Here is a 24611-nt window from a genome sequence, read left to right as displayed (position 1 = left end):
AGCAGATATTGTATTGCTGCTTTTAGTTTAAGCACTCTACATTAAGGCTCAATACTGCTGCAGTCTGAAGCTGTGAATTCAGGGTGGGGGGCTTTTAAAGACAGTCTGCACAGCCTCTTAAAGGGGAATTCCCCTTGGAGAGCCAGAGCGCAAGACATTACCTCTGGGTATTGTAAGAACACACTATTTGCTATAACTTCTGCTGTAACTTGACCAAAACTTAAAAGTTGACCACATTTTATGTACCATCATGCTTCATGAGGCCAAGAGACTGGTTGCTGAACAAAAATAAAAGATGCTACGGTTGTAAAGTGTGAAGGCTGCCAACTGGCTTTCAACATAAAAGGTAAACAGACCTTGGAAGTGTTAGATCTGTGATTCTTTAAATAGGATGTTTCCCCAAGAACTACACGGAGGCTGTAACTTAACAATCAACAGGTGTTTACTAGAGTAGAGTAGTCTCAAGACTGAAGTACAGAAGCCTGCTCCGGCTTTATATACAGGTGTGGTCACTGCCGGTACTACAGTATACAGGAGCTGTAAAACAGTTCTCTCTTAAAGGTACATACACAACAATGCCTCCCCTTTTAGATTAACAGTACCATAACATTCATTTAACAATCAACATTTTTAACATGCAACATTAACTGAAAATAGTCCATTTATAAATTCAGTCTTTGGGGTGGCTTCCTGATCCTTTCTGGATAGCGCCTTCCCTGAGGCTCTTGTTCTTGGTGCGGAGGCGATTCTGGCCCCCTTTCGTCGGTTAGTTCATCAGTTTCCACTGCTACTGTTTCTGAGGTAGATGCTACCGGTATGTCGGGTTCATCCCCAGGTATGCGAGACATGGGGTTGACTCGTTCCTGTGACGCTAAGATCTGGTCGACGTGGCATCTCACAATGTTCTCCCCGACATCCACTGTGTACATTAATGGCCCCTGCCGTGTGCATATCGTTCCGGGTTGCCATTTCTCTGTTCGGTAGTCACGGGCCAAGACTGGTTGTCCTACATTGAAGCTCCTTGTCGGCTTCTTATTGATGTGCTGGAATTGTTTATCCTCAACATTTCTTCGCACATTTGGTCTGAGCAAATCTAGACGAGATCTCAACCTTCGGTTAAAGAACATCATGGCCGGGGTCTGGTTGGTAACTGCATGTGTCACATTTCTGAAGGTTAACAGGAAATTGTCCACCTTATGCTGTAGTGGAGTTTCATCATCGCACATGGCCTTTATCGCCTTTTTAAAGGTTTGTACGAACCTCTCAGCCAATCCATTTGTGGCTGGATGATACGCGGCGGATGTGTAATGCCTTACCCTATTCCTTCTCATAAATTTCCGAAACTCTTCGGACACAAACTGTGGTCCATTATCAGAGCAAATCTGCTCTGGCAAGCCGTTCCTGGCAAATATGGTCCATAGGACTGCAATCGTTTTCTCTGTAGTGGTTGAGGACATTTTTATCACCTCAGGCCATTTCGAGTGCGCATCCACTGCTATTAAGAACATTGAGTCCATGAATGGACCAGCAAAATCAATATGCACCCATTGCCATGGAGAGGAGGGCCACTCCCATGGGTGTAGAGGGGCATGTGGTGGTGCATTTTGGACCTTCTGGCATCCTGAGCAGCTCTTGGTTAGGTCCTCGATTTGTTGATCAATCCCCGGCCACCACACATAAGCCCTAGCAAGGCTTTTCATTTTTACCCCTCCCAGATGACCTTCGTGAAGCTCATTGAGCACTTTCTCCCTTAACTTGGGTGGAATTACCACTCGGGATCCACACATCACTGACCCCTGGCATACTGACAGCTGTTCTCTTCTGGATGAGAATGCTGGCAACAGTGAGTCGCCATGTGTTGGCCATCCCCTCACCGTCAAATCATATACCCGAGACAGTGTCGGATCATTGCGGGTCTCCTTCTCTATATCCGCGTTAGTTACTGGCAATCGTTCAATTATTGACGAATAAAATATCTCGATAGGGTCCACTGCTGGTGCTTCCTCCACAGTAGGCAGTGGCAAGCATGATAGCCCATCAGCGTTTCCATGCTGTTTCGTGCCTTTATATTCTATTTCATATTGGTTCGCTCCTAGAAAAAGGGACCATCTTTGTAACCGTTGTGCAGTCATCACCGGAACGCCCTTCTTTGGATTAAAGATGGAGACAAGTGGTTGGTGGTCAGTCAGCAAGGTGAACTTCTGCCCATGCAGATAGTGGTTGAATTTTTTTACTCCCTATACTAGGCTGAGGGCCTCCCTGTCGATCTGGGCATAGTTGTGCTCGGCTGAGGTTAGTGACCGAGACGCAAAGGCTACTGGCCTCTCCAACCCGTCTGGGAATTTGTGCGACAGCACCGCTCCAATACCATAGGGTGATGCATCACATGCCAACCGAATTGGTAGTGCTGGGTTGAAATGGGCCAACACCTCTTTTGATGTGATCAATTCTTTGCACTTCTGGAAAGCTCGTTTACATTCATCATTCCACTTCCATGGTACCCCCGTTTGCAGTAGGGTATTCAGTGGGTGTACTACTGTAGACAAATTTGGTAAGAACTTATGGTAGTAGTTTACCAGCCCGAGGAACGACCTCAGTTGTGACACATTTTCCGGTGCTGGAGCCTTGACTACTGCCTCAATCTTTTCAGTAGACTTATGTAACCCTTCTTCATCAATAATGTGGCCACAATACGAGATCTGCTTCTGGAAAAACTCGCACTTGTGGCGAGTAGCTCGTAGCCCATATTCCTTTAATCTAGTGAGCACCTTCTCCAGGTTGGCGAGGTGATCACTGTCATTTTCGCCCGTGACCAGGATGTCGTCCAAATAACACTGGGTCCCTGGAATCCCTTGCAGGACTTGATCCATTGCCCTTTGCCAAATAGCCGGAGCCGATGCTACCCCGAACACCAGTCGGTTGTATTGATAGAGACCTTTATGAGTGTTGATCGTGAGGTATTGTTTCGAGGCTTCTTCTACCTCCATTTGCAAGTATGCCTGGGCCAGATCAATTTTGGTGAAGCGTTTACCTCCAGATAGCGAGGCGAAAATATCCTCAATCCGTGGAAGCGGATATTGTACCGTGTGAAGGACTGGGTTCACTGTCACCTTAAAATCCCCACAGATGCGGACCTCCTTTGGTTCCCCAGGCGTATTACTCAACGACCTCTTCATTACAGGGACGATGGGTGTAGCCCACTCGCTCCAGTCTACTTTGGACAGTACTCCTGAACGTTCCAACCCTTCCAGCTCTGCTTCAACGGCTGGTCGGATCGCATAAGGCACCGGTCTGGCCTTAAAAAACTTTGGACTTGCATTTTCCTCTATTTTAATCGTTGCTGTTATGCCTTTTAGTGTTCCGAGTCCCTCCTGGAACACTTCTTGTGCATCAGTTAGCATTTTTGACAGTCGTCCAGGTGTGGCGTCATCATCCTTTTTGGCCTCAACCTTCAGTGCCTGTATGGAATGCCAATCTAATTGTATCTTCCGGATCCATTCACGTCCTAGTAGTGGTGGTCCTCCATCTGGCAATACATATAGGTCCATTTTAGGTATTTCCTGGCATTTGTATATCACTTTCACCCTTATTTTTCCTTTGGGGTAGACTTTTTGCCCCGTGTACGTCTTCAAGACAATCTCTGTAGCTTTCAAGGGTATATGTGGAAATAGCCGCTTGTAGTCCCTTTGGTTTATGACTGTTAGGGCTGATCCAGTGTCCAATTCCATTTTCACTTGGACTCCATCTATCTTGAGTGTGACCCAGATAGTCTGGTGATCCTCCATTTTGGTTACCTTATGTAGTTTCAGACAACCCAGCTCCTTGCTTCCGGAGTCTGTATCATTTCCCTGTTCGTCTGAACTACGGTCTATCACCTTATGTACCTTTTTGTACTTCTCCTGTGGAGATTTCTTGCTGTTGATTTTCTTCCCTGACCTGCAGACTCTTGCTATGTGTCCTGTTTTTCCACACTGTCTGCACACTTGGTCCTTGAACCAACAATCCTTCTGATCGTGTGTTGTTCTGCCGCAGCGATAACACTTCCCTGCTCCATATGACATTTCATTGGTGCTGTATTCTTGCGGTCTCCGTTGTATCTCTGCAGCGCCCCATGCGGCTGCTTCATGTGATACTGCCATGCTGAAAGCCTTGTTCAGCGTAAGATCCTTTTCTGAGAAAAGCCGTTTCTGGGTTCCTTCACTTTGAAGCCCACACACAAACTTGTCCCTTAACGTATCTGATAGTCCCGCTCCAAACTGGCAGTGTTTCGATAACTTGCGCAGTTCCGTTAAGTGCTCAGCATTGCTTTCGTCTTTATGCTGGTTCCTTTTGTGGAACTTAAATCTTTCTGCTATCAGCAGCGGTGTGGGGTTTAAGTGGTCCTGTAGGATTTCTACTATGCTTTCGAAATTCTTCTCCATGGGCTTCTCTGGGGTTATCAGGTTTTGCAGTAAGCCATAAGTTTTTGCACCCATGGATTTTAACAAAACCAGTGCTTTCCTAGCATCTGGCACTTCATTCGCCCTGCAGTACACCTCAATGCGTTCCACATATGTCGCCCAATCTTCGACTTCATTGTCGAACGCCGTGATACTGCCATTCTTCGCCATCCCTGGGTGTAATTTAACTGTCTAAATGGCGTCTCCCGCGCTCTCCCTTCTTCTCCGCTGGAACAAAATGGCGGCTCCCGCGCTTTCCTTCCTTCCCGCGCTCGCCCTTCTTCTCCGCAGCGGCTTCAAAAAAAAATGGCGTCTCCCGTGCTCTCCCTTCTTCTCCGCGTCTCAATGGCGTCTCCCGCGCTCTCCCTTCTTCTCCCCGCGGACGTGGTTCAGCCCTTGAGCCCTGGCTGTGCTCTGCGCGTTCTCCTGTGCGCCTTTCCCGTTGCCGTCGCTCGGTCCTGAACCCGGCTGCTGCTTTACCCTCTCTCTCTGCTTGTTTTTCCACGACGCCGCTCGGTTCTTTAACCCCCGGCCGCGCCCTGTGCGTTTCACCCTCTCTCTTACCCCATCGACGCTGCTCAGCTTTTCTACGCCGTCGGTCGGCTCCCGCCGCCGCTGTCCGGGAAGGGTGTGCGCTGCACCTGTTGCCAGTCTGTTGCTGGATCGTCGTGGCTCTCAACAGCCACTTCTGCGATGTTCACTTGCTGCCGGATGACTGGGTGGTTGCTCGTGGTCGACGCCCGTGCTTCTGGCCTCGACTTTCTTCCACCGTCCTCCCGGAGCGACTCCTTGACGGGAAATGCAGAGTTGCAGGCAGATTCGAATCAACCTCGTCGCCACTGTTAGATCCGTGATTCTTTAAATAGGATGTTTCCCCAAGAACTACACGGAGGCTGTAACTTAACAATCAACAGGTGTTTACTAGGGTAGAGTAGTCTCAAGACTGAAGTAGAGAAGCCTGCTCCGGCTTTATATACAGGTGTGGTCACTGCCGGTACTACAGTATACAGGAGCTGTAAAACAGTTCTCTCTTAAAGGTACATACACAACAGGAAGGTTCTGTGGGAACAGACTATAGGACTGTTGAATTATTGCAAAAACAGAAACATCCTCGAACTATGGAATGTAGCCGGCCTTGAAGGCCCATGGATGCTTAACGAACTATTGATAAGAGTAACTGAAAAACAACTAATGCCGTATAATTAGGGACACATACACAGTGGAAGAGTTGCCAGGTTTTACGGTATAAAAGATGCTGTTTAAAAACACTCACTGCTGCAGCTGGGCAACCTGGTCAGTTGTCAGAAATCATACGTCTAGTCATCGCCAAATTGACCAATCGCTGGTGTTAGTACTGTATGTATGTGGTGTTTTGCTTGAGCTTAATGTAAAGGGATAGCTCTGTGTATTCTGAGGTATAATCGGGAATTGTTATATGCTACATAACTGTCGGATGCTTACTTGTAATCTCTTGCTGATTTTTAAGTAAAAGAAGTTTCACAGATTCATTGGGTTTTGTGTTATCTATTCGACGGGTCTGAACTTTGGAAACTGTTGGAGGGGGCGAGGGGCGATTTCCGCACGTCTTACAGTATTCCTCTGTATTTGGCCTTCCTTGATGAGGAGAAGGATGCCACCACTCTGTCTGCAGAGGTAAAGGTCCTACTGCGCTGACATTTTATGCACCGGGAATTTTCCAGTCTAGTGCAGGGGTCTGTGTAATATATTACATATGGGGTATGGCCCCTATGGGGTACAGCCTCCAACTTCGCTCCCCTAAATCCAAGGGATGCAGATTTGAACATTTATGGCACACAACTGGTTTAACTAATCACCACCAGATCTGGCTAGACCACATTAAGCACTATTGAGCCCTGCTCTCCACTGCCAAAACTGCTCTCCAGGACCATTCTGGAATACAAAGATAATCCCTGGCTTCTTTTCTCCACTACCAACCATCCCCTTAAACCCCTCTCCCCTGCCCCCTCCACCTCCAACAAGTGTGAGGAGCTCATGGATTTCATTGTCACTAAGATTGAGACCATCTGATCAGCTGCCTCTATTGCATAATTCCCTTCCCATAGCCCACCAAACCAAAATTCCCCCAAGGTTCCCCCCCTGCCCTAACCCTGGTCTCACATCTTTCTGTAGTTTCTCCCCTCATGCCCTCTCTGAGCTCACCTTGTCCCTGAGATCCATCTCCTGCTCTCTCAACCCTATTCCCACTAAACTGCTGACCACCCAACTTCCCTTCCTGGCCCCCATGTTAGCTGATATATTTAGCGGTTCCCTCTCCGCAGGTACTAACCCCCTCCCCTTCAAATCTGCCATCGTCACCCCCCTTCTCGGTGAGTCAGGCAACTAGTACCAACTTGTGTTAAATTTTGGTCGTGGTTGTGATATGATATTCTCCAAGAAAACCTTCAAGACCCCATGAGTTCAATAGAAATGTGCATTGCATTAATAAATATTGAAAAGGGACCTACAAAATATGGAAATGCCACCTTTACTTCCATTAGTTTCAGTAAATAGTAACACCTGTCTTGAACCATTTTGAATGGTAAAGGCATTGGCAGGGTTCTGCAAGTAAACCAATCACTCATTCTCTTGACATCATAGGACCTTGATTTGAGTATAGAAGATTAAGGGGTGATCTAATTGAGTTGTTTAAGATGATTAAAAGAGTTGATAGAGTAGATAGAGAAACTATTTCCTCTGATGGAGGAATCCAGAACAAGGGGCATAACCTTAAAATTAGAGCTAGGCCATTCAGGGTGATGTCAGGAAGCACATTCTCACACAAAGTGTACTGGAAATCTGGAAAACTCTCCCCCGAAAAGTTGTTGAGGTTGGGGGTCTATTGAAATTTTCCAGACTGAGATTGATAGATTTTTATTAGGTATGGGTATTAAGGGTTACGAAACCAAGGCGGGCAGATGGAGTTAAGATACAGATTAGCCAGGACCTAACTGAAAGGTGAAACAGGCTCAAGGGGCTCAACGGCCTACTCCTGTTCCTATGTATATTAAAAGTGCCTACTGCCTGGTTCCGGTGTCCAGCGGTAGGTCCTTCTAGAGTTGCCGTTGGACGGATTGGGAGCAGGTTGGTAAGGTTCCTCCACCATTTTATGGGCGCTATCACCCTGTTTCTGCCCAGCAATGCCAATGAAAATCTACACCAATAATTGTTAAGCAATGAACACTCAGGAACACACTAACCATATAAATCCAGTCTGGCTGTACAAGACACTATTCCTGCTTCATTTTTGGCAGACACAGTATACCAACCAGCATCCTCCTTCTTGGTTGGCTGAATCAGGAGACAGACGTACCCTGTGGTATCTTGGTGCATGCTGGGTAAGACAAATGCCATAGATTTAGTTAGGCACATATAAAAACAAACTGGAAGGCAAATTGGTGATTCATACTAATATTCTTTGGCAATGTACTTCAGGTTAAACAATACAAATCCTCACTCAAATAGGTAACTTAATTGTCTTTTCAGTTGTAACTTTAAGTTTATTATATTTTAGAAAAAAAATTACCAAGTGAAAGCAGATAGATGAGTTTATAAAGAAAAAACGAAAGACTTGCAATTATATTGCATCTTTCATGACCACCGGACGTCCCAAAGCACTTTGCAGCCAATTAAGTACAGTCACTGCTATAATGTAGGAAACGCGGCAGCCAATTTGCGCACAGCAACCTCCCACAAACAGCAATGTGATAATGACCAGATAATCTATTTTTTGTTATGTTGATTGAGGGATAAATATTGGCCAGGACACCGGTGAGAACTCCCTGCTCTTCTTCGAAATAGTGCCGTGGGACCTTTTACGTCTACCTGAGAGATCAGACGGGGCCTCGGTTTAAGAACTCATCCGAAAGATGGCACCTCTGACAGTACAACACTCCCTCAGTACTGCACTGGAGTATCAGCCTAGATTTTTGTGCTTAAGTCTCTGGAGTGGGAATTGAACCCACAATCTACTGAGTCCGAGGCAAGGGTGCTACCCACTGAGCCACAACTGACACTCTAATATATTTAATATCACATTGCAACTAGTTTTACCAAGACTGAATCTGAATTTTTTCACAAATACTTCAGTGCAACTGACTAATGCAACAATCTGAAAAAAGTGATATCTAACACAAGGCACTGCCTCAAACTTACTCCAGTAAGAAAGAGATTTTTCAGGTATTGACTTATTCAGGGTTATATGAGGCCATCTTACCTACAGTGATGCTGCAGTTGGAAGCTCTGAATAATTTTTACAGAGTCTATACTCTTCAGCTGTATTTACAGCATAAGTTTAGTGTTAGAGCTTGCTTGGCTCTGGAGCAGAGTGGAGTGGGGGTAATCTGACACTGCTTTGGTTTGACAATGCATTCAGTGTACAACCATGGGCTCCTTTGAACCTCCTGGACACTATTAAAATCTACCCTACCTAAATTTAGATGTTTAAAGGCAGAGGCTCGCCCCATCACAGTCTCTAAACATTTCAATTTCTACCTGTTTGGAGAGAGCTCTCTCTAAGTTTCCAGCCAGACAGGAGCCAAGTGATATAAGCAGGGTTCTGCTTGCCTGGACCCTGAACTGTAGCTACCAGTCTCAGGCTAGCACCTGCGGTGTAAATTTACCTTAGGTAAATACAATAGGGATAACTTAAGGGAAGCCTTGCTCACTAGGAGCTTATCAGAAATTCAGGTGGGACCAAAATGGTCATGAAATCATGTGCTACATGTGCCCAAATTTCCAAAATGCAGTCCTCGTGGGAGCGCAAAGTCATATTTTACCAAGCAACTGTCTGTTACATTAATAGCAGTTATGGTAATACTATACAGTGTAGTCTGGACGCACCTTATTCTTTCCCTGTTGGGAGTGATCGTCTCATTGTCTTTCTTCCAGAAGATTATGGGAGGTGGCATGCCCATCACTCTGCACTCTATTCTGACTGGGTGGCCCTCTGCCACTCCTGTGTTCTGCAGTTTCTCGATAAACACAGGTGCCTTTGTAATTTCTTTTGCTGCAAAACCAAACCAAACAAATGGAAACCGAAGAATAAAACAAGTATTTTAGAACATCAGCTTTGATCTTTGTTAGTTTTATATTATTTCTCCCCACCCTGTTTTTGCTGCACAAACTAACTGCTGCCTCCTGTTGGCATGGTTCATCTTCTCATGGAGTAATGTGATTTTTTTCAGTTGTGTTAACAAATATAAATTTACCATATTTTAAAAATATAAATGAAAACTAATGGAAAGGAGCTGTAGCAGTAGCGGCCAACAGGAGGAATGCATGGGGACAGAGATGGCAAGTGCTACCATTTTTCTTCTCCTGAAATGGAAAACCTGCAACTAGTTAGAATCACTGAACGTGTCAAGGGCTACTAGAATACCAGAAAAGTCAATTGGGAACATGCAATGTGTGAATACACAAGGAAAAGACATTTTCATTTGGTGTATCTGATAGAATTAGTAGTTGTACTCCGCTATTTTCTATAGTTAGGAGGGAATGGATTTGTTGCAATGCAACATGTTAATCAACATATAAATATTCTAAACTCAACAATTTTGTGGTGGGATCTGTGTTCATGAGCGAGGGATGTATCTAACTAATATAAAGCAATATTAGTTATAGCATATTACCCATGTTTTTCTTATAATACATCAATAAAACCAAATTTATTTAGGATTTCAGATTGCACAACAGAAAAAAAAACTTCAAACCTGCTGGGATACACAACGCTCCTTGAAAGCCTTCATTATATTGATAGAGAACAGAGCAGGGAGCTGGGCCAAACCAAGATTCACATTCAATGGAAATTATTACCTATACTCAAAAATTACTAGAATTCGGAAAAGGTGGGTATTTAATCCAGGTTTTGTGCATTACGGATGAATTAACCTTTTAAATAGAGAGGGAAAATTTCAACATTGGCAGGAATCCAGTGTCAAAGAGGAAGTCACTGAGTTACATTCCAATAAAGCCATTCAAATAATTACAGTATGAGCAGGTGAAAGCATACAGCCACTTACAATCCTTGTGTACCAATTTGTGAAAGGGATTGAGGAGAGCAATTTGCTTCTGAAGCCTGCTTGTTGGGGTAATTTTCCAACTTTGAAGCGGGAGGTGGGTTGGGGGGGTGGGTGGATTGGCGGTGGTGATGCCTTGACATAGCGTAAAGTTGGCAGGTTACACCTCTAGTCTGAAAATAGACCCCAGACATTACAATTGGTGCTGCTATTAACACTTGTTGAGGCCAATTTTCCTCCCTGATTTGCCTAAGTGCAAATCTTACTCATGGGTTCAGGTAATTACCAAGGCCCTGATATTCCCCGGTGCTTATGTACCCCTTGGAAGGGGCTTACGCCCAAAAGCAGGGAGGAAAGTATACCACTACTGCAGGCCTCTCAATGGTAATAGTGGGGGGCTTCGAGGTTTTCTGGCTGCTGTCCAAAAACAGTCAGAAAGCCTCAAATCCCGATGATCCTCCTTGCTGGACCTGCAAAAAATAACTTAGCTTTTTGGTGGCAGGAGATTGTTAGGAGAGAATGCCTTGTCTAATATCCTTTAACCTGAGGGGGCTATGCACAATTTGCAATGGGTGCTGCTGCGTTTATATACGACATATGAAAACGATGAACTGGAAAAGATCGACTGAACATTCGAGCCTGTCCCATACAGTCATGGTGGACCTGAGCACCATGATCCCAATAGCCCTCCACTCACCAGCAACCACATAACCTCCCAGAAGAAGCAATAAAGCAGATAAAAAAAACCTAGCCTACTTCAGGAAAAAAAATCTGGGAAATTCTTCTTCGACCCCCAAAGATGATCAAAACAAGTTCCAAGAGATGAGTGACCTTGAGGCACATTACCCAATACCCCACCTATCTTTTGTTCGCAATGATATCAGCCTCAGCCAGGAACTCATCCAGCTCCCTTTAGAATACTTGCAGCAAATCCACACTCACTGCACGAGCTGGCAACTTGTTCCAAAGATCGAAGACCCTCTGCGAAAAGAAAACCCTCCTGACATCTAACCTAGTTCTATGCTTACGTAACATATACAGATAGCCCTGATTCTCCCTAACCTATCTAGTTCAAATAGTCTAGCCACATGGACACCGTCTAGACTCTTCATTATTTTAAAAACCTCATTCAAATCTCCCCGAAGACTATGGGCTGAATTTTGTCAGCCCCGAGGAGGCGGGTATGGAAGCAGGACTGCCAGTAAAGTTGCAGAATTTGGGGGCGGGTGGCGAGCCCACCCCTAACCCACCTCTGTGCCCTCTTGCCAGGAGGTGGGAAGCTGTCCAGCCCCGGGCCCCGTCTCCTCGAGGTGGGAAAGGGATTAAATCCTATTAACTGTCTGTTAACAGGCAGAAAATAGGATTAGCCCCATTTTTCTATCCGAAGTGCAGGCTTCCCGACCTCAGGGAACCCCGCCAGGGTGTAGGAGACGAGTAGGAGGTCTGCGGGGGTCAGAGGGGTCTGAAAGTGCAATGTAGAGGTGAGTGATGGGTGCAAGTGTGGGGTGGTAAGTATGTAAGGTGAGTGTAAAGTGTTATAAAATGTTCACTTACCTTTGTTTCTGCCTGCAGCCTTCAGCCGCTGTGGAGCCGGAGTCCCGATATCGCCATTGTAGATTTCACAGACTGGCTGTTGGATCCTCTGAACCATCAGCCAGGTGATTTCTGCAAAGTTGAAAGGTTTGATGAGTCCTGAACACAAGGGCTCATCAAACTACACAGAATGTCAATGTTTGACAGCTTCACAGAGCTGTCAAATGCTGACATTTCTTCTTTCAAAAGATTGACAGAAGGCACGTCATACATTGACGTGCTCTGTCATTGACTTCCCCCAATTGGCCCGCTGAGCCCACTGGGCGGGTTTAACAAGGCCAATCAGGAGAAAATCCCGCTGTTTGGCCAGAAGCTAATGGAGGCGGGATTGAAAGCCGGCAAGCAGCAGACCCACCTGCAAAAGCTTCCCATTGACAAAATCCAGCCCAATGACTCACCTCTCTAAGCCCCCACCAGGTGGAGACCCAGGAAAATGAGGTGGGCGGTATTTTGATATAATTTCTGTCTCATTAGCATTGCATTTGCAGTCTTGCTTTCGATTCACACTGCCATGGGGGAAACCCACAGATGATTTCATGAAGAAAAAAAATGCCAAGACTCAGTGTAATGGGTCTCCTTCCCCGTTTCCCTCTGCTTTGTTCCCAGAAAATAAACATACATGGGCACAAAGCAAAGGATAATCTGCCTCGTTAAGGCTGAGTAATTGTAAGGGCACTGTAGTACACACAATTTATCTGGCTTTATCTTATTCCTGGCATGAATTGATATGTCAGCATTCTGGTGCTGAATTCAGGAGAGTTGTTTAATTTCTAAATGCCAGGTTAATTGCTATTTAAATCCAGTTTGCAAAGTCTTGCAGTGCTCTTAGCATGTATGTTACAATGAGAATACTGATTTGTAACCAGGATGTCAGCAGTAGCTGTAAACTGCTCTCCCATCCCTCTATGTTCACCCTGGTAATGATTTCCAACATGGCCTCCTCAAATGGGGGAAAGGTTTTTTAAACTTTGTTTCCACAAGCAGTGAATGGCCATTCATGTAGTTGTGCTATCTTGTGCTGCAAGTAGAAGAGCAGCTTTGGTAAATGGAAAGTGCATGGAGCTCTGAGAATATTGGGGAGTGGACTCTCTTCCAATTATTCACTGTCTAAATTCACTTTTTTCAATTGTTGATGATGGCAATTTTCCAGCAACCCACTCATTCACAACCATACTTTTGCATCAGCTTGTCTCAGTCATAGCACCCTCACCTAAGAGTCAGAAGGTTATAGGGTCAAGACCCCCTATGGACCTGAGCACACTGATCCAGAATGCCAGCCCTACTGTCTTTCCACTTCAGGATCTAGCTGATTCTTAAATGAACCAGTGTCCTGACCTCAGTCACCTTTCTTGCCACCCCATTCCAGCTGTTGATTACCCTCTGTGTGTCGAAATACATCTTGATGTCTGTTCCAAACTTGCCCTTCACAACCTAAACCTGGGCCCTCTTGTCCTGCTACCCTGGTGTATCTGAAGCTTTGTTCCAGGTTTACTTTTTAGTATTTCCTATACTTCTATGAGGTCCCAGCAGAGAAAGTTGAGTGGTGATCTAATTGAGGTGCTCAAAATATTAAAGGGATTCAACAGGGTAGATACAGAGAAACTATTTCCTCTGATTGGGAAATCCAGAACAAGGCGGCACAATCTTATAATTAAAGTTGTGTGGCGACACGCCACCACTGGACATAATCCGCTCACGGCGGCACGGACAGTTTAAGCAGATGCCCCCAGCCGGGGGCTCTTTCCTCCAGCAACTTGTTTCCCGCAGGGACAGGCTGCCGGGAGCACTTCCTGTCTGGGGAGTATTTAAGTGGATGCGCGGGCTTTTCCAGTTCCTCTTTGCCATGAGGTTGAATAAAGCAGTTGTGTTTTACTAACTCTGGTCTCGACACCCACGTTTGCCGCGGTATCTCAACACTGGTGACCCCGACGCTCAGGACGAATCCTAAGCTAGCATGGCGGATACAAACGCAGTCACGGTTAAACTACCGGACTTTTGGGAGAACCTGGCCGAAGCCTGGTTTGTTCAAGCTGAGTCCAGATTCCGGCTGAAACACATTACAGTCGACGCCACAAAGTACGACTACCTCATCTCCTCTCTCACCTACGCCACAGTCCCCAAGGTTTGGGCAGCGCTGCAGGATCCACCAGTGGAAGGCAAGTACGAACATCTGAAGGCTGCGCTCCTTAAAAAATTTCAAACGTCCTCTTACCAGCGCAACTGCCAACTCCTTGACCTCCCCGGCCTTGGTGACGCTTCACCGTCGGACCTGCTTTCCCACATGCTGTCCCTCTCAGATGACAAAAACACCGGCGCCCTCTTTCGCACGCTTTTCATTCGGCAGCTCCCCGCCAGCATCCGCCCACTCATTGTGGAGTCTGGCTTCACGGTCCTGAATGACATAGCCGAAAAGGCCGACCGGCTGCTCTCTGCGCAGTCCACTCACGAAGTCGCGCCCGACCTCACGGCAACGACCACGCGGTCTTCCCGGCCCACTAGGCCCGACCGCCCGACCACTCCGGGTCACTGCTACTACCACACCCGTTTTGGCACTAGGGCCCAACGCTGCACACCACCGTGCACTTTCAAACCCCCCCCCCCGCACCGGCCCCCGCGATGGCCGCGGGGCCTCTACTGTACGTCACCGACGACAGAACCAACCGCCGATTTCTGTGCGACACAGGGGCCCAGCACAGCATCACCCCCGCTTCCGCCCTCGAAATCCAACGCGGCGCACGGGGTATCACGCTGGCCGCAGCCAATGGCTCTGACATCCGCACATATGGCACCCGTATGGTCACGCTCGACCTCGCAGGCCGCCGCTACCGCTGGGAGTTCCTCACAGCCAGGGTCCTCTGCTCACTCATCGGCGCCGACTTCCTACGCGCCCACGGCCTCCTTGTCGACATTCCGAGGCACAGCCTCATCGACATCAACACTATGGCCCCCATCCCCGGCGCATTCACCCCGGCCTGTTCGGCAGGCCTGACGACCTACTGCCTCGCCAGAGCCACGGACGACTACTCGGCACTTCTAGCCGAGTTTCCCGCCCTCACTAACCCGACCTTTTCGGCCAAAGCCGCCAAACACGGTGTGGAGCATTATATCCCCACCACCGGCCCCCCAGTTTCTGCCCACGCCCGCAGACTCAACCCGGCCAAGCTGGAAATCGCGCGGGCCGAGTTCACCACCATGGAACAACTCGGCATCATCCGCCGCTCCAGCAGCCCTTGGGCCTCGCCCCTCCACATCGCCCCCAAGTCCGGCGGAGGCTGGCGCCCTTGCGGGGACTACCGCCGCCTCAACGACGCCACCACCCCCGACCGATACCCGGTGCCACACATCCAGGGCTTCTCGGCCCGACTGGCCGGACGAACCGTCTTTTCCAAGGTCGACCTGGTGCGAGGTTACCACCAAGTCCCCGTACACCCCGCGGACATCCCCAAAACGGCCGTCATCACCCCATTCGGCCTGTTCGAGTTCCTGAGGATGCCCTTCGGCCTCAAGAATGCAGCACAGGCTTTCCAGCGCCTTATGGACTCAGTCCTCCGGGACCTGAACTTCCTATTCGTCTATCTAGACGACATTCTCGTGGCCAGCTCCTCCAAACAGGAACACGTCGAACACCTTCGCATCCTGTTCGGGCGCCTAGCCCAACACGGGCTCATCCTCAGCCCGGCGAAGTGCCAATTCGGCCTAACCGAGATCGATTTTCTCGGTCACCACATCACCCCTGCTTGGGCCGTCCCCCTGCCCAACAAGGTGCAGGCCGTCCAGCAATTCCCCCGCCCCAAAACCATCAAGGGCCTCCAGGAGTTCCTCGGGATGGTGAACTTCTACAACAGGTTCATCCCCAGAGCTGCAGCCCTCATGAAGCCCCTATACGACTCCCTCCGAGGTAAATCCGGCAAGATGGACGTAGCCTGGACCACTGACACGTCAGCCGCCTTCGACGCCACCAAAAATGCGCTCGCCGACGCCACCCTGCTCGCGCACCCGAGGGCCGATGCCCGGGTCGCGCTCACTACCGACGCCTCCGACCATGTGGTCGGAGCCGTGTTCGAGCAGTGGGTCAATGGCGCGTGGCAGCCACTTGCCTTCTACAGCCGCCAACTGCGCCCCCCGGAGGTCAAATACTCTACTTTCGACCGCGAGTTTCTCGCGCTCCACCTGTCGGTCCGCCATTTCAGGTTCCTCCTGGAAGGCCGCCCCTTCACCGCGTACGTGGACCACAAGCCGCTCACATACGCGATGGCCAAGCACACCGAACCCTGGTCCGCTAGGCAGCAATGCCAGCTCGCGGCCATGTCAGAGTTTACTACAGACATCCAGCACGTCTCCGGTAGAGACAACGTTGTCGCCGACTGCCTTTCCTGTCCTGCCATCTGCGCGAATCACCTCGCGGTCGTCTATGCGCAACTAGCAGCGGCCCAGCTCACGGACCCAGACCTCCTCTCGGCGGCTAAGGTACAGCTACACACAAAAGCACCCCTGGGAGACTTCGAGGTACCCAGCCGCCGCTTCGACCACGTACACGTCGACATCGTCGGTCCTCTGCCGCCTTCGCAAGGCCAAACTTATCTCCTCACGATGGTCGACCGCTACACACGCTGGCCTGAGGCAGTGCCGCTGCCCTCCACCACTACAGCCGACATCGCCAGGGCGTTCGTTAACACCTGGGTCGCAAGGTTCGGCGTACCAGCCGACATAACCTCCGACAGAGGCGCCCAGTTCACCTCCGAACTCTGGACGGCCACAGCACGCAACCTCGGGGTGACGCTCCACCGAACCACGGCGTACCACCCGCAGGCCAATGGGCTGTGTGAACACTTCCACAGGTCACTCAAGGCCTCACTCCGCGCCGGCCTGCAGGACAGTACCTGGACTGACCGCCTACCGTGGGTGCTACTAGGCCTACGCACCGCGGTCAAGGAAGACCTCCAGTCCTCGGCAGCGGAGTTAGTCTATGGACAACCGCTGCGCGTCCCAGGCGAATTCCTTCCGGAGGCTACCACGCCTTGGTCGGCCGAACAGCAGCGGCTCAACTCTTTCTCTTCCGCTCAGCAGTTCGCCCCACTTCCGGTCAATAGACACGGCGAACTCGCACCTCACGTCCCGCCAAATTTACAGCAGGCGCGCTTCGTCTTCGTGCGACACGACGCGCACCGCTGGCCCCTGCGACCCCCGTACGACGGACCGTACGAGGTACTACAAACCGGGGACAAGGTCTTCAAGCTGCGACTCGGCGACAGGGTCGACACAGTCTCCATCGACCAGCTCAAACCAGCACACACAGAACCAGGGGAACAGGTGCCCGTGGCCCGGCCTCCAACTAGAGGCCGTCCCGCCAGCAAGCCAGCACAGCCGGCGGCGAACCGCTCGGCCCCACCAACTAGACCGGCGACCACTCAGAGCCGCTCCGGCAGAACCATCACACCACCGTCACAACTCGTCCACTCCTCCTAAGCGGATTCTGGGGGGAGCTCTGTGGCGACACGCCACCACTGGACATAATCCGCTCACGGCGGCACGGACAGTTTATGCAGACGCCCCCAGCCGGGGGCCCTTTCTTCCAGCAACTTGTTTCCCGCAGGGACAGGCTGCCGGGAGCATTTCCTGTCTGGGGAGTATTTAAGTGGATGCGCAGGCTTTTCCAGTTCCTCTTTGCCATGAGGTTGAATAAAGCAGTTGTGTTTTACTAACTCTGGTCTCAACTCCCACGTTTGCCGCGGTATCTCAACAGTTAGGTCATTTAGGAATGAAATCTGGAAGCATTTTTTCACACAAAGGGTAGTGGAAATCTGGAAATATATCCTCTAAAAGGCTGTGGATGCTGGGCCAAGTGAAAATTTCAAGACTAAGATAAATAGATTATTTTAGGTAAGGGTAACAAGGGATATGGATCAAAGGCAGGTAAATGGAATTGAAGCATAGTGCAGCCAAGAGTTAAAATCGACCCTGTGGAGTTAGAAGCCTGATGAAGCACTGACCACCAGTGAGGAGGAGAGAGTGGAAGCTGAAGAGCAGCAAGGAGGAGAAAAGAGCGTTAAAACCAGATGGGCAGCTGTTGTAGGACCCATGGATTTGTACCGTACTGGGGCTACATAATACACTGATTCATTAACAGAAGTCCGCAGTCCTTTGAGAATCTTCGGAGCTCCACGCATGGAATAATGCTACCATAACATCTGTGTAAGCATGCAACATGGTATTAGGAATCTACATGGTACGATGAAGTTGTTGTGTATGTCCCTTTAAGGGAATAACTGGTCTCAGGCTGCAGTACCGGCAGTGACCACCCCTGTATAAAAGGCGCTAGCAGCCTTCTGTAGTTTCAGTTTCCAGAGTGTCTCCATTCAGTAAAGACTTGTTAAACCAACTCCTGCATTCCGTGTCTCCATTAACACACGGATTTAATACTGGCGACGAGTAAGAAACGAACTTACCTGCAACTCGGCAGCACCTCAGACGACGTTATTGAAGGTCGAAGCCAGAAGAAAGAAAAAAATATATAATTCAAAGGAACTCGAGAAACGGGCGTCAACCGTGGGCAACCGCCCTCCAAATCATCGGATTGAAAACTTGCAGGAGAGACTGTCAAGAGCCAGGCTTGGTTCCCGAGTCAGTGGTTTCCCAGCTAATCGGGCTGGTGGCAGGTAGTGCACTGATCCTTCCTGGGCTGCGGCAAGCTAGAGCTCGATCGGGTGGCTCTGCAACGGGGCCGGGCAGCGAGTCGGGAAGCAAAGGGAGAGAGAGAGGGTGGAGCACACAGGGCGCGGCCGGTGCTTCGCAGCCGGGCAGCGTTCGGACCTAAGAAGAGGGAGGGAAGTGTCCCAGAGGGTCCGCTCCATGACGGGAACGGTTAAAAATAAAAATACCGCGGAGAGCGGCGTTGACAGCAGCAGCAGCGGCAAGAAAGCGCGGGAGGCGCCATCTTAACTCGGCGGGGAAGGAAAAGTGCGGGAGGCACCATTTTGATCCATCGGGGACGAAGGAAAAGCGCGGGAGACGCCATCTTAGATTTTCAAGATGCCAAAGACTGGCGATATCACTGCCTTCGATAATGCAATAGAAGACTGGACCACGTATGTGGAAAGAGTCGAGGTATATTGCGAGGCAAATGAAATAGCCGAGGAGAAAAAGGCATCGGTATTGCTAAATTTAATGGGCGCAAGAACGTACGGCCTATTGCGGGACCTGATTACTCCAGCCAAACCGAAGGCGAAGAGTTTTAACAAAATTGTTGCTACCCTACAGGAACACTTAAATCCTACACCGCTGCTGATAACAGAAAGATTTAAATTCCACAGGAGAAATCAGCATAAAAATGAGAGCAATGCTGATTACCTTACGGAACTACGCAAGCTATCAAAGCACTGCCAGTTCGGAGCAGGACTGGCAGATACCTTACGGGACAAATTTGTCTGTGGACTCCTGAGTGAAGGAACCCAGAAGAGGTTACTCTCAGAGAAAGAGCTGACGCTAGATAAAGCTTTCAGCGTGGCAGTATCGTACGAAGCAGCAGCAAGGGGAGCTGCGGAAATACAACAAAAGCCACAGGAATACCGCACCCACGAAATGACACGGGGATTTGCAAAATGTTATCGCTGCGACAGAACAAACCATGACCAGAAGGACTGCTGGTCCAAGGACAAAATATGCAGGCAATGCGGAAAGATGGGACACATTGCACGCATTTGCAGGTCTGAGAAGAAGACCAACGACAACAAAAAGGCTACTAAGGAACCGTACAGGAAAGTACAAAAGGTGACGGACAGTAGTTCCGAAGACCAGATGAGCAATAGTGAATCCGGGAACAAGAGACTAAGCTGTCTCAAACTTCACAACGTAATTGCAAAAGAGGATCACCGAACCATTTGGGTCACCCTCACGATAGCAGGGTCCCAAGTTAAAATGGAATTGGATACAGGATCAGCTCTAACTGTCATGAATCAACGAGACTACGAGCGACTATTCTCACACATACCCTTGAGAGGGACATCCACTGTCTTGAGGACGTATACGGTGCAAAAAGTATACCCCAGAGGAAAAATAAGGGTGCCTGTCGAATACAACGGCTACAGAGGTGGTCCCTTTTCCTAGGGGCACACCAATATGACATCAAGTACAAAGGAACTAAACAGCATGGGAATGCTGATGGGTTGTCACGCCTACTGTTGCCGACGGTGGAAGAAGAACTTGCATTGGATCCAATGGAGATATTCCACTCGACCATAGTCGAATGTCTCCCTGTGACGAATGCAAACATAGAAAAGGAAACACGAAATAACCCGACACTATCCCGGGTCTATGATTTAATGGTGAAGGGATGGCCAGCACATGGCGAACCACTGCTGCCAGCATTCTCGCTGAGAGGAGAACAGCTGTCAGTGTGCAGAGGAACCTTGATGTGTGGATCCAGAGTAGTGATTCCACCCAAATTGAAGGATAGAGTGCTCAATGAGCTTCATGAGGGTCATCTGGGAGGGGTAAAAATGAAGAACTTAGCCAGAGCGTTTGTCTGGTGGCCGGGAATCGATAGAGAAATCGAAGAGATGACCAAGAGCTGTACAGGATGCCAGAAGGTCCAAAACGCCCCACCACAAGCCCCTCTACATCCATGGGAGTGGCCCTCATCTCCATGGCAAAGGGTGCACATTGATTTTGCTGGTCCCTTCATGGACTCGATGTTTTTAATTGCGGTGGATGCACATTCAAAGTGGCCAGAGGTAATAAAAATGTCCTCAACCACCACAGAAAAAACTATCACAGTCTTACGAACCATATTCGCCAGGAATGGGCTGCCTGAACAGATTTGCTCTGACAATGGACCACAGTTTGTGTCTGAAGAGTTCCGGAGGTTCTTAAAGAACAATGGTGTTAAGCATTACACATCCGCCCCATATCATCCAGCCACTAATGGATTGGCCGAGAGGTTTGTTCAAACATTCAAGAAGGCTATCAAGGCAATGTGTAATGAAGATATACCCCTACAACACAAGGTGGACAACTTGTTGTTTGCCTACCGGAATGCGACACATGCGGTTACCAACCAAACTCCTGCCATGATGTTCTTCAATCGAAGACTACGATGCCGCTTGGATTTGGTTAAGCCGAACATCAGAAGAGATGTGGAGAACAGGTAGTTTCAGAATATGAATGAAAGGCCGACCAGGAGTTTTAAGATAGGTCAACCAGTTTTGGCCCGGGACTACCGCACAGAGAAATGGCAGCCAGGAACGATCTGTACACGGCAAGGACCTCTCATGTATACCGTGGACATTGGAGAGAGCATTGTAAGACGCCATGCTGACCAGATTCTAGAGTCACTGGAAAATGTCAACTCCACAGCACGATCTGATATACCTGGCGATGAAACCGACGTACCAATTGCATCTACCGCAGAATCGGTGATATTGGAAGCAGATGAACCAAACAACGACATTGATCCCGACTCAACTTTACCAGAAGAACCTGATACCCCAAAGAGGCGTTATCCAGACAGAATCAGGAAGGCTCTTCAAAGACTGAACTTATAATTGCTTAACCTCAACCAATGTATCTAGCAACTGTAATTGTAATTGTAATTAGTTATCATTTAGTTGTTAAATGAATGTTATGTACTGTTTATCTGAAAGGGGAGGAATTGTTGTGTATGTCCCTTTAAGGGAATAACTGGTCTCAGACTGCAGTACCGGCAGTGACCACCCCTGTATAAAAGGCGCTAGCAGCCTTCTGTAGTTTCAGTTTTCAGAGTGTCTCCATTCAGTGAAGACTTGTTAAACCAACTCCTGCATTCCGTGTCTCCATTAACACACGGATTTAATAGAAGTGAGTGGTAACTGGGGCAAACTGCAGGGTAGCCCTTGAAGACAGAGGATTCAAGCATTGGTGCAGCATTGTTCATCAATACTGTGTCTGCCTCTACTGAGAACTTGCGGTCCTAATCATAGAAGGCAATCACTTCTTGTTTAGAGGCCTGGGGATTGGCTTGAAAAGACCTGGATTGCAGGCTTCATGCTGTTTGCTGCCTCAAAAATCCTTCGTCATTGTCAAAGGACAGCCAGCAGGGTGGGGAAGAGAGAGATGGAACTTGACCTTTCAGGTTGATTATCAATCCACCCATCCCAGCCAGATATACAGATGACTGCAAAAGAGGCAGGTCCAGGACAGGAGCAGTCAGCCAGCACAGACACAGGTACATCTCATAAGCCAGCAGAAACATGGCATTCATCACAGGTGAGTCACAAGGTCTCTACTGAGGTGCAACAACTTGCCATCATACTTGTTTCTCCCACTGAGATGTCACATAGAAGGAGCATAAGATTAGAACCTAGACAACACACACCATACACTAATACCAAGGGCAACCATCAGTGAAGTAAATACCGATGGAGGGGCATACATGTGGGGGGGGGTAGAGAAATAAACTGGTTGCACCTTTCCTGGAATATTTGATAGTTTGAAAAGATGGGTCATATTCAAGAAAGGAGGGAGACAGAAAGCAGGAAACTATAGGCCAGTTAGCCTAACATCTGTCATTAGGAAAATGCTGGAATCCATTATTAAGGAAGTAGTAGCAGGACATTTAGAAAATCATAATACAATCAAGCAGAAACAACATGGTTTTATGAAAGGGAAATCGTGTTTGACAAATTTATTAGAGTTCTTTGAGGATGTAACAAGCAGGGTGGGGATAAAGGGGAACTAGTAGATGTAGTGTATTTGGATTTCCAAAAGGCATTCGATAAGGTGCTACATAAAAGGTTACTGCACAAGATAAGAGCTCATGGTGTTGGGGTAATATATTAGCATGGATAGAGGATTGGCTAATTAACAGAAAACAGAGTCAGGATAAATGGGTCATTTTCAGGTTGGCAAACTATAACTAGTGGGGTGCCACAGGGATCAGTGCTGGGGCCTCAACTATTTAAAATTTATATTAATGACTTGGATGAAGGGACCGAGTGTACTTTAGCCAAATTTGCTGATGATACAAAGATAGGTGGGAAAGCAAGTTGTGACTAGGACACAAAGAATCTGAAAAAGGGATGTAGATAGGTTAAGTGAGTGGGTAAAAATTTGGCAGCTGGAGTATAATGTGGGGAAATGTGAGGTTATCCACTTTGGTAGGAAGAATAGAAAAGCAAAATATTATTTAAATGGAGACAGACTACAGAATGCTGTGGTACAGAGGGATCTGGGTGTCCTCGAACATGAAACACAAAAAGTTAGCATGCAGGTACAGCAAGTAATTAGGAAGGCAAATAGAATGTTGGCCTTTATTGCAAAGGGGATGGAGTATAAAAGTAGCTAAGTCTTGCTACAACTGTACAGGGCGTTGGTGAGATCACACCTAGAGTACTGCGTACAGTTTTGGTCTCCTTATTTAAGGAGCGATATACTTGCATTGGAGGCTGTTCAGAGAAGGTTCACTAGGCTGATTCCTGAGATGAAAGGGTTGTCTTATGAGGAAAGGTTGAGTCTATACTCATTGGAGTTTAGAAGAATAAGAGGTGATCTTATTGAAACATATAAGATTCTGAGGGGGCTTGACAGAGTAGATGCTGAGAGGATGTTTCCCCTCGTGGGGGAATCAAGAACTAGGGGGCATAGTTTCAGAATAAGGGGTCACCCATTTAAGACGGAGATGAGGAGAAATTTCTTCTCTGAGAAGGTCGTGGATCTTTGGAATTCTCTACCCCAGAGAGCTGTGGAGCCTGAGTCATTAAATATATTCAAGGCTAAGATAGACAGATTTTTGAACTACAGGTGAGTCAAGGGTTATGGGGAACAGGCAAAAAAGTGGAGTTGAAGCCACGATCAGATCAGCCATGATCTTACTGAATGGCGGAGCAGGCTCGAGGGGCTGAATGGCCTACTCCTGCTCCTATTTCTTATGTTCTTATTAGTTTTAGGGGCTAATATGTAGGGCTGACAGTAAAAGCAGAGGGATTCAAGCCAGCAAACTGCTAGGGGACCAGCATGCTACAGAGCGGAAAATATGACTGTTCATATAGTCACTCAAGGGTTCCTTTTAACGGAAAATCCTGTCAATCAATCCTTGACAAACCAGTCAAACTTAGCCATGCACCAGCTTCATCCAGATGTTCTTCTTTCTTTCCCTCCTCCTCTGCAGCCAAGACAAGGCTGCAGAGATCCATCTTCCAGCCCCTCTGACTGTATGGGCCCCCTCTAAGAATGACAGAATTTTGCAGCACACAGTAGATGCAGATGTTTCTAGGACATTTAGAATAGATCACCAGCTGACCTGTCTCAATAGTGGAAGTGCTGCTTCAACATCTTGATTGTATGTTCCACCATGATTAAGGTGGCTACTTGATCTTCATTGTACTTCTCTCTGCCTTGGTCTGGATGGTTCCTGACTTGGCCCCCCAGCAGCCAAACGTCCAGTCTGCCTGCTTGTCTAATAGTGTTGGCACTGTAAACTATCACCAGGTGAAAGCATCATCTACCTGCCAGGTATCTTATGGTCACCTACATTATTCTGCTGTGGTGGATTGAGACCAACTAGATGTTAAGG

General features: G+C 48.1%; 1 protein-coding gene across 22 annotated transcripts in view; it reads right to left on the bottom strand.

Annotated features, from left to right (window-relative positions):
* The window catches only part of mypn (myopalladin), an 828299-nt gene that overhangs the window by 5310 nt on the left and 798378 nt on the right, over positions 1–24611 (bottom strand). For all 22 annotated transcript variants that reach the window (XM_085994999.1, XM_085994998.1, XM_085995000.1 and 19 more), the window contains 2 exons: positions 9300–9465; positions 7658–7791 (listed from right to left, as the gene is read on the bottom strand). In XM_085994999.1, coding sequence (XP_085851125.1) covers positions 7658–7791; positions 9300–9465 — 300 coding nt within the window. The remainder of the gene's footprint in view (positions 1–7657; positions 7792–9299; positions 9466–24611) is intronic.

Source organism: Somniosus microcephalus, chromosome 8 (assembly GCF_052327205.1).
Source record: "Somniosus microcephalus isolate GS21.2 chromosome 8, FLI_Smic_1.0, whole genome shotgun sequence".
Lineage (NCBI taxonomy): Eukaryota > Metazoa > Chordata > Chondrichthyes > Squaliformes > Somniosidae > Somniosus > Somniosus microcephalus.
Note: the sequence above shows the minus strand (reverse complement) of the source record. Positions and strands in the feature narration are given on the sequence as shown.